Source organism: Neopelma chrysocephalum, unplaced genomic scaffold (assembly GCF_003984885.1).
Source record: "Neopelma chrysocephalum unplaced genomic scaffold, ASM398488v2 Primary Assembly neopelma1_75, whole genome shotgun sequence".
NCBI lineage: Eukaryota > Metazoa > Chordata > Aves > Passeriformes > Pipridae > Neopelma > Neopelma chrysocephalum.
The window spans coordinates 839,913-850,901 of NW_020897736.1; the positions used below are offsets into that span (position 1 = coordinate 839,913).

Consider the following 10,989-nt stretch of genomic DNA (forward strand, 5'->3'; position numbering starts at 1 on the left):
TGAACTAGAAGGGCCTTGGGTTTCATCCCCTACAGCCACTCTTATTTGGTGTGGAGCTCCCTGGGGTTACTTTTGACTTAGATTTCGGCTGTTTTTTAAAACAAAACTGACTCGTGAAAAATAACAGCTTTTGGAAAACATTTCAGTTGAAAATTTTTCATTCCCTATTTACATCCAAATTATCGGTGTTAGTATTTGCTGTTGTTCAGAATTATTAATCGTCTGGAAATATTTTTTAATTTTCAGTAACTAAAAAAGTAATATTGAAATCAGAATTGATCGACAACATATTTAGGCTAATTTATGTTGAAATCTTTGAAGCTTTAATTTGCAATTTTGTTGCTGCTGAAGTTTGGACTTTTTATCTAGTTTGGGCTAGAAAATGTTCTTGGTATATGAAAATATTTTCCTGTTCAGCTCTTAAAAAGTTGAGTCAGCTGTTACCCTGGAAGAGGTGGACAAGAGCTAAACAGGAAACCTAGATCAAAGCATTCAAAATTCTGCATGTACTTGCTTATAACATTGTGATTCAGAGCATTGTTTTTCTCAGTTTTATTTCAAAGGGACCAGGAGAAAATCTCTATTACTTATGTGCACGTCCCTTGGAACCATTTCACATATGCTGATATCATCATGACAGGTGTAAATTTTGATTAAAAAATATACAGTCTTGCAAAATATAAGACATTTTTGGGTTCATATTTTAGGGTAGTTATGCTGAAAGTGGGAGTTCATTTTATTCCTGTGGCCTTGCTTTTTTTGCTGAGTGATCCTGCAGTGAAATCACTTGTCTGGTGCCAACTTGCTGTGTCAGAAATTCAGCATGACTTCTGGATCACAGCATTCTGTAATATGAGGAGAAATATATGAAGCAAGAATGTGTGTTTGAAGCTCAGAAAAACAAACCCCAAAAATTACAAGAATGAGAAGATAAAACCATCAGAACCTTTAGAATATTACAGAGGGAGATGTCGCTGAGTGGAACTCACTGGTTGGGCCATGGGACAGCCCTCCAGGCCAGACTGCTGGGTAGCTGCTGTATTTCCTGGAAGGCAGGGGTGAATAGGAGATGAAGGATGATTGGGTGTTGCAGTGGGAAAAGAAAAAAGGGAATGTGGATGAGTTTGAGCTGTAGGACTGCAGTAACAATTACAGTGAGATGAGACAGCTCTCCAGCACCAGGCAGGCCCTTGATAAGTGGGGGAATCTGCCTACCCTGGGTATAATTAAATCTCAGTCTACCCAAATGGCCTTTGTTCAGTTCAGGGAATAGGACTAAGCATCCAAAGTTCTCATTCTGAGTAGTGAATTGGCATCTGGTCCCTTAAAATTTTTGTGCCTCCAAAGAACCTGCGTCTTAGAGGAAATATTGGGAGAATTTTTAAGCATATGTTCTTGGGAGCTCTATTTTGCTTTAATCACCCTCTCCTCTCATTCTTCTTGTTTCCTTTTCTCTTGCCTCTCCAAAATGTTGCTGGTTTTTTCCATTGTGTCCTTTGATTTTTTAATAATTACTTTTTTTTTAAATTATAGAATTGTTTTCTTTTACTGTTTTTGTCTGAAAGCCTTAGTTAAGCCAAAATAGCTGAGGGGAAATCCTGTTTTTGCAGCACATAAGGACTTTTTGCTTTGACAATCACTAGGTGTGTTCATCTAAGCAAGAGTTTGATGGTTTCACTGATATGGTGTTAAAAGGCTTTGATCATTTTATGTGTATCCTGAATTTCTCCAAACTGATCTTTCATAGTGGATGCCTGTAGGTATTTCTTCTAAAACCTTTGCAGTGCACACTGTTTGCAGAAGTTATTTCCATGCAACTATGTCTAGAAATTAAACTTCTCATTGAACATTGAAGGAATTTGATCCTCCTATTAGACTATAAGAGGAAGGACCATTTGCTGTGGACATATTACAAGGTAGATTCTGCATATAGAACCAAGCTTAGAATTTTTATTAATGCTGTCATGCAATTTTTGTTGTAATTTTCCTTGTAGAGGTGAACTGAGTGCAGATTATAACAGCTGCCATCACTTGAGCCATAGTTCACAAAACATTTTTCAGCACATTTGTCTAATACTCCATCCAGTACAACACTCTCTTTTAGTAAAAAGGGCCATGCAATGGTGTCCTACAAAGATTTAATAGTCTAAGTTTGGGGTGAGCCATTATCAAAATTGTCTAAGGTGTTGCTGAGCTCTTCAGGCTTTTCCAGGAGTCCTGAGACAACTATTTTGGAAGATATTGTTTTCTGGAATACTTAATATTTTATGCATGGGACAATGCAAAATGTTATTAGAAATATTAACAGCATAGAAAAATTTTTTCAGGAGTTTTATCCTTTTAACTGGTAAGACCAGACACCTTTGCACACTGTGATTCCAATCCTAGAGAAAATATGTATAAAATGTTCAAAACTGCATTTTAAAAGTCATGGTGCTGAGGTCCAGTGAGTTAGATGGCTGGGCAGGTGATTTGTGTCTCACTCAAAGCCTTAAATCTCAATTTCAAGTGAGATAAAGCTGCCTCCTGGCAGCACTGCAAGGGCACACAGTGCTGCAATTTTAACCTGTTACTGCAGTGACAGTGGGAATTTAGTTTCTGGGCCTCTGGCAGTATTTGAGGTTTGGGTGCAAAATTCCAAATTTGGGTTGGGGCGAGAAAGAAATACTTGGGTTTTTTCCTGGTAACTTAAAAAATTGCAGATTTTTAAGTTATTCCAAGGCCAAAAATCTGGAAACCAGTAGCAGTAAATATGTATTAGAGGGCAGTAAATTAGTACTATATAATAGTATAATGATATGTTGGAGTATAATTGGGTTCCTAATTGTCCATTATAGCTATGTAATTTATATAATTATCTTACATAGTGTTGTCTAAAGTGCATACACACGGAGAAACATCTATATATTTATAAAAAAATCTATTCATTGTTGTTAAATACTATTTATAAATACTACAATGCTTTATGTACTTGATAAATCATATGACATTCCCCTCATTATTACAGCATTTAATATGAATGAAATATTACTTTGGGCATTTGTCTTAGAAGGTTGAAGTGTTTAGTATTCAGAGACAATATACATAAAATATCCAATTTTAAATCTTTGCTGTGCATCCATGCGTTGCTGAACACTTTTTCCAGGTCCAGAGCATGCTTCTTAATGCAGATGAAGGACATGCTAACAGAACAGCTGCAGTAGTTTGGATAACCTTCAAAATGCTTCAGGGCATAAGTCAACCACTAATTTCCTGGATGACTGTTAATTTTTTTTCTAGGGTACTCAGTATTGATGTATCTGTGACCAGATATTTAGAGTGTCTCTGGTCAGATGTGTTGATGTGTTGTTTCAGTTCCTGTAGTCGTGGGTGTTTGAATTTTGAGAACAGTATGTCAGATTGAAGAAAATTTTAACATTCACTTTCAGTTGGTTTATTTTTTATTTACATGTTTTGTGTTGAGCAGTTGTAGACTGACATGAAGCAAACTGAAGAGTTGAGGTTGTTTTCCATATTTTGTCCTTTTCATGTACTTGGCCCTCATTTCTGGGGTCTTTAGGTACGTGTCCCTCCCAGGTTCTGAAGGTGTTCCTGAGGTGTGGGCAGTGTTGTTGAGGGTGGAACCCCTGGTCCTGAGAGCTGTGCATCCCTGGAGGTGATAATGGAGAATTCAGAGGACCTAATTCCCCACACCTGAGCAGTCCAGCCATGGCTCTTGCCCTCCTTTCATTCAGTTCACTCACCCAACACGGGAGAATTATTTTTTCTTTCTACTGGGTTAGTTTGCTGTTGGCTTAGCAAGCTAAAAACTCTTGCAGAAATCGGATAAGTCAGCATAAGAAATTAGAAAAGAGATCACAGAACTGATCAGGCAAGTTCTTCTGAAGCCTTCAAATGTGGAAATCAAACAGAGGCAGGATGCATCTAAAGACTTAAGCAAAAGGTTTGTCATCCAAAAGCAGTGATTGTATAAAAATTTACATTTTAATTTGCTCAAGATTGTTCTGTGAAAAATAACACAGCCCACTTAAACCTTTTCTTATTTTTCTATTAGCATAAGAAAAAGTATCTTTGAAAGTGCCTGGAAAACTGACTTTATAATCTCTGTGTTCATTTGACTAGCACAGAGTTATGTAGGCTCAGAAGTTAAAAATTCTCCAAATAGTTACAAACCAATTGTATTTGGGCACCAATGTGAAACTTCATAGAATTGGCTGGGAAAACATAATGAGATTCTTGAAAGAGAGCTGGAAGCACATTCCTCTCTGCTGCTTGACAGCACAGCACAGCCAAAGAGTCTCATGAATGCAGTGTGGGGGGAAGGAACAGCTTGTTATCAATCCAGAAATGGCCATCTCACATTCTCAAACCCAGAAGAGAGATCAGTGGCTCAGCTGAACAGCCAGAGGGCCAGTTCTGCTTCTTGGTGAGCAGCTGCCCTTGCTGAACATGGCAAGCCTACAAAAAGCACCAGAACCATGGCAGAGTGGCACATTGTCCCAGCCCTTCTGTGCAAAGTGGAGATGTGACACATGAAGGCATCAAGTAGCTGTGTGAGGGCACAGAAGGGGGCAAGGCTGAACTGTGGGCTCAATCCTGTAATATTCTGGGCAGGGGCACTCCATGGGATACAGCAACAGCTGGCTGCCACTGCAGATCAAAATCTCAGAACTACAGTTCTCTGGAACGTGGGGACAAGGCAGGAACTGGAGAAACAGAAACCTGAGTGTGTAAATATGGAGATTACCTTTCTGCATTATCCTCTTAACTACCCAAGTTTGTCAGAAGCTGCTTTACCATATTGTGCATAGGTGGTGCACATAACACTACAACTCATGCTTCTGACTTTAGTTGGCATGTTTTGTCTAGAATCTGTCATATTTTGTAGGGCAAAGCAAGTGGAACTGCTATTCATATGCAAAGAATTAAAGACACAAAATGGGAGGAAATATTGTATAAAACAGTAGTTAAAGGTTATTCAAGAAGTAGTTTTTCTTTTCACTATATATAAATTCACTTTGCAGTTTAAAAACACTTTTTTCTTTTTCTTTTTTAGTAAACTTCTGTAACAATAGAAACAAAATTATTTGGATGCAGAGTTTCCTTTGTATCTAAGAACCTGAATGTGCCTCTGAGTTAATTCAGTGCATATTACAGCAGTGGACTGGCATCCTTGCCTGCATCCATCTGTACCACCAAAGAGGTTACCACCTCCAAGTTTTTGTCACCTCCCACAGAAATTACCACCCTTACTGTTCTCTTGCCAGTGCTCCAAGATTGGACCATTGCCTAATTGCTGCAAGGAAAAACAGCTAGGTTACCTCACATCACCTATTTTAACTGTTTAAACTATTCTGATTTATATTGCTTGAAAGAAATTGCTTATGTGAACTGACTTACTGCATGAGTTGGATAAAAGTGGAAAGCAAAAAGTGTCAGGAAATGATGGAAGTGGGAAGAATGCTACAGGCAGTGCTCCTTGACTGAGCAAGGTGTTTGTTCATGGCCTGAGACGTCCAGTGTAAGGATTCAGTAACTTCTGGAAATTCACCTTACTGATTTTAGCTCTTAATTCCTTTCACTTTTAAAATGGAGATCAGGTGTATTGGCTTGTGTGCAATGTTCAGTTCTACTCTGGACATTATAATCTTTTCACTGTAGCACAAATGTACAGAAATTAGCTATAAATAGACAGAACCTATGCATTTTATTGTAACCTTAAAGCAAGCAGTAATATCAATTAATCAAATATCTGTGGCCAGAAATAATATCTAATTGTTCCCTTTTATTAAACTACAGAAAACTCTATAATGATCCCAAGACCTTCTTTTATTTCTAAGCCATCATTTGGTTCATCTCTAGTGACCAACCTGGGCACAGTCAAAAGATAAACAGAATTATTTACTTCTGTGTGCCATGCCTGGAACACCAAGTAGGTGAATTTATCAGCTTTGTTACTTGGCACTACATTTGAGTTCAGCCTAGAATTTCTAGAGCTAAGTTTTTATTTAAGAAGTTATAATAAGCATAATTTATGTGGCTAAGTCACAGAAGGTGATAATGTCTTATACACTGCCAGACCATTTTATTTTCCCTGTCTCCTCTCTCCAATTCATTGCATAATTTCCTTTTCCCTCTGGTCCCTCTCTTCTGAGCTATGATAATATCCAGTAAACATTCATATCAGATCCTCATTTAAAAAAATCCCATATTGTGTTTAATATTTGCTTTAGGAAATATAACCTCCTGTTGCATTGAGCTGTTTTATGTGGCCTGAGCAAATCCACATGCCTATATGCAATTCAAATCTTCCCCGTCATACAGCAGAGCAACCCAATATAGCACACTGACGTGTGGTTTCTCAGAAAAGATGCTATTTGTAGTGCTGCACATGGAACATTCATCCTGTCCTCAGAGCAAGTTCTAGAGCTGAGAACTCTCCAGTCTCTCTGAATCTCTTCATGTCTTGACACTCAAAAACCAAACCAAACCAAATTCACTATCACCTCTGCTAACTTGGTCAGTATAATTCTGCATGATGAAAGAAATTGTCTCAGAGTGGAGACGGCTTTTTAGGCTGGAGTAATGTGAATATTTCAATGCCAGCTGCCAGCAGTGCCTTTGTCGACTGCAGAGTCAGCTTCAGCCAAGTTTGTTCTCATTCACGTGTACATCTTGGCTGTAGAATGGCATTTCTGATCTGGTAAAAAATGGGAAATGAGCTCAGCATCACCAGCATACTAATGAAACCCAAATTTCCTCATAGCTGATGGTAGGCCAGTGAATTGTGCTGAAGGAACCCCATATCCCTGTGACAAGGGGGCACATACTGAGGCCACAGTCACACCATCCAGTTCTCAGGTTCTCCTTGGAGACCTGTGTTGAGAAACACAGAAAAAAATCTATAGGAAGAGCCCATTTTACTCCATTGAGGCAAGAGTTTTCTTGGGTTTATCAAAGGCTCATAAGTGTAATGAAACCAGCATGGACAGTTGGACACAGAATATTTAGTTAAGGAAGTCTGCAATGACAGCATTCTGCCCTTCACTGACAGGGAATAATGACAGCAGAAACATTCTGTGTCACTGATTCACTGTTCTAGTGCTCCTCCAGGAGAGAAATAAATACAAAGTGCATTCATACTGATATCTAGGACAATGTGGGAATTAATGGTGTAGTGGCAAAGGAGCAAAAGTCTAAGCACCCACACTCCCTAGACCAGCTCATCAGACTCTTGTCTATGCTGCTGGAATTTTTTTCCTCTCTATAGTGCACATCATGGATTTTGATTGTAAGAACTATTTTCTTTCTATTTTTTAATGACAGAAGAAATGAACACAGGATGATTTTTAGCCAGGGAATTGTGGGTGTTGTTTTCTTTTCTTTAAAAACTAACATAGCAGCTTTAATTAAAAAAAAAAAAGTTGTTCAAGAATGATAAAATCATAAAAAAAAAAAAAAAGATTTTTTACTGTGTGACCAGACACTTGAAAAATTTATTTCTAGCAGAAAAAATAGAGGATATATTTGAACCTAATTCATCACAGAATTAGTTGTTACTAGACTAAAACTACAGGGCAATAGATTTGGGGGATCCTAGGGGGAAATCTTCGTTAATGAGTCATTTTGTAATAAATGAGCAGGTGAGTTTGGCTGTGGTTCACAGCAGACATGAGATCTTGCTTGTGAAGGTTACTGCTGTGTTCTCTTTTCCAAGTACTAACTTGCCTCTGTTTTGGAAAAAAAAAAACAAACAAAAAAACCCCAAACAACTTAGTGGTAATAAAGTATTGTGATAGCTCCAACTCCAGTGAGCATTAGCAGAAGCTGAGTGTCATGGTTACTCATGACCATATTGATTTGGATAGAATAAATATGAGGAGAAAACAAGGTAGAAGTGCAGACATACAAGCAGCTAGGCAGACATGGAGATAATAACTCTCACTGTTGGTGATGATATTTGGTATTGAGAGCTGTTACTTCTCAGCAAGAAGGTCAGGTTAATAAAAAGCCATGAATTGATTTGACCTGGCATGTTTAAGAAATGTAAATTTTAAAATAACGTATGCAGCAAGTGAAGTCATTGTAGAGGTTCCATTATTTTCTTCTGGTTTTAGAATTACTGATTTCTAGGAGTGTTAATGTAAGTATTTCTCAAAAGGAATTGAGAAATTGTATGTATTTTCCTGTGAATGAAAATGCTACTGTATTTCTGCTGAAATGTTAGGGAGGTACTAAATTAGTTATTTCTTTAATTATTTATTCTGTAAAGTCTTAATAATTTAGGTGACTTAACCTAAGGAAAGAAAGAAAAATAAATAACTTCCATCAGCCATCGAGAGTGTGATAAGCCAGTGTAAAGTGGCAAAAGATGGCTTATGATAATTTAATTAGAGTAAAAAACCCAAACCCCAACTTATACTGAGCTAATTGAAGAAACGAAATCCAAAGAGAGCTTTAAAGAAAAAAAACCCTTAAACATCCCCTCCCACTCCACCTCAGTTTTAGTTCAGTGCTATGATTGTTATCCTGCCTATTTTGAGTGTTCCTGGTGCAATCTGGACAACACAGACAACCTGAGAATTTATAATCAAATTGATTGTGAGGAACACATTGGCTGCTGTCATTGGCAGCGATGGGCAACTACCTCTGCTCTGCACTTTACAGGCATTTTCTATTGATCCATTTTCTGTACAGTGTCTAATATTGCTGATGGTACATTGTTGTGATTGCATTTAATGATTAAATTGACATTTCAGGCTTGGCTGTTTTTCAGGGGGTTTTTTGTTTTGTTTTGTGATACTCTTTTTTTTTTTTTAAGTTTACATCTGATAACAGACAGTCCATATGCAACTGTGCTGAGTGCTGGTGTATATCATTGCTTCCCAGGCCCCTGCAGCTCTCAGCTGGAGATATATCACATGTTTTCCATGGGGCCTGGGTCAGTTGTTATAAATGGAAGTGAAGCTATTTGTCGCCTTTGTTTTTCATTTTGTTTTGCAGCAGCATCATGGATTTTGCTCAGATTTATGGGAGACTGCCTCAACTAAACAACTGCCACTGCAAGCAGCAAAAGTCACACTCTACTCAGTTTATTTTGAATTAGAACCATCTATTACCCCTCTACAGTGAGTTTAATAACTCCCATAATTTTCTGCTATAGATTCACATAAAGGGCATGTTATTTTTTAAAAGAGAAATACATTTTCCCCTACCTGGGCCTGACAAATCTATAAGCCAAACCTTCCATTAACTAAAAGAAGAATTTCCTTTATTTTACACAGGTTCATTCCTAACCTTTAAGGTAATTAGCTGTAATTATGCTGCTATGTAATTATAGTGTTGATATTCTAAGTATTCTGAATTTTATTCTTGTTTCTGTGGTGCTGCACAGACCTGAAGTAGTAGCTGTGCTGTGGCCAACTTTTGGTGTGCATTTGTTGAAATATAGGGATAATTATTCCTTAAAATGAATGTTCATTTTGTCATAAGCATAATTCTTTTTCAGTCTTTCAGCTTTATTGCTTCTTTTATTAGCAGCTTTGCAATTTATTTAATCCTAAACAAAGGCTTTTTGGGAATGGAGGTAGGGATTATTTTGGTTTTTATTAACAAACCTAATGCTCTTAATCTTACACAAGTATGAGTTTATTTATATGGGCAGGCTGTGCTCCACATGCATTTTGTAGCTGCCAGTGTAGCTGGACAGACCTTTTCAGGACAGGTGGAATAATTGGTTGACATAAGAGGTTTGCAGTTGTTTATACAACCTCTGTCATAATGGTTCATTTTATAAAACTGTCCTGGGAGATGCTCACCCACCCTTGCCAGAACCTTTCCTAGTCTGCCACATTTAACTGACGTGGAATTTTCACATCAACATGTTTTTGTGTGTATTTCCTGGTATATCAGAACACACTGGAAGCATCCCAGAGATGCCAAGAGAGATCACAAGGGCAGGGCAGCATTTCTCACAGTGCTTCAGTATGTTTGCAGTTCCAACTAGAATCAAGTGGAAATGAAATAACAATTAATTTGTCAAAAATTCTTAACCTTCTAATTCAATTTTAATTGCTTTTTATCTGTTAGATTCTATTCTGTGATCTACTGGATGGTCTTCATGGAACTGACGTTTCCTTCATGTATGGAGAATAACTGGGCAGTAAAACATTTAAAGGAGTTTACTGTAGCATTTCTGCCTGGGGTCCAGAGCTGCTCACTGGCACTGAACACCCTAAACCTCCCAGGCAGCAAAGCACAGTTGAGTCAGCTTTCTTAGTCTTGTCCTTGGCTCTGTAGGACGTGACTGTGTCAGCAAATAAAGAGCTTGGCCAGCGTGCAGGGAACATGCCCGGACAATCCTGCCCAGTTGCTGATCCAATAGAGGTGGTGTAGGTGTGAAAACACAGGATTCCATTACAGCAGCACTCCTGGGCTGCCTCCTTTCTTCCCACACCTACGAGGCTTGTGACTTAACTGGTGTTGTGCTTTGCTTGGAAAGATAACTCCATCTGAAGGCATAAATTAAGTCAGTGTAGCTTTGAGATATGCAAGAGCCTTTCCAAGTTTAAATCCTGTTGGTGCTGTACTAGTCTGGGACTAGACGTGCCCAGGACATATTTGCTGAGCATCATTTGCTTGAACACGATGCTGTGGTGATTGTGCATGTGATACTGGGAGTGGGTATTTAAGGGAGATGTTGCTGACTCACAGACCTGTCAGATAAAAGCAGTATTCAGAGAGGATACAATAGCTGGCCTGTTTGCCAACTTGAATAAAAAGTTAACTTTCAGTAGGACTGTGCAGACTGTATTTACTGAAAGGGAAGACAGAGTATCTTGGAGGAGGAAATATGAATTGTGGAGACACAGACAAGCTTCAAGTAACTTACGGGGTCTCTGATAAAAGTATACCTCAGCAAATAAGGACTTCCTTTGGTGATTCACTATCTGTATTGTTCTGTTTGTCATTTAATCTAACTTCAAACTC

At 38.2% G+C, this 10,989-nt stretch overlaps 1 protein-coding gene across 4 annotated transcripts in view; it reads right to left on the bottom strand.

Annotated features, from left to right (window-relative positions):
• LIPC (lipase C, hepatic type) overlaps positions 1-10,989 on the bottom strand; it is a 51,193-nt gene that overhangs the window by 23,595 nt on the left and 16,609 nt on the right. For 2 of the 4 annotated variants that reach the window (XM_027688744.1, XM_027688747.1), the window contains exon 2: positions 6,831-6,881. The exons of 1 other annotated variant lie outside the window; for it this stretch is intronic. In XM_027688744.1, coding sequence (XP_027544545.1) covers positions 6,831-6,881 — 51 coding nt within the window. The remainder of the gene's footprint in view (positions 1-6,830; positions 6,882-10,989) is intronic. One more of the 4 variants, XM_027688746.1, reaches the window with a different exon arrangement.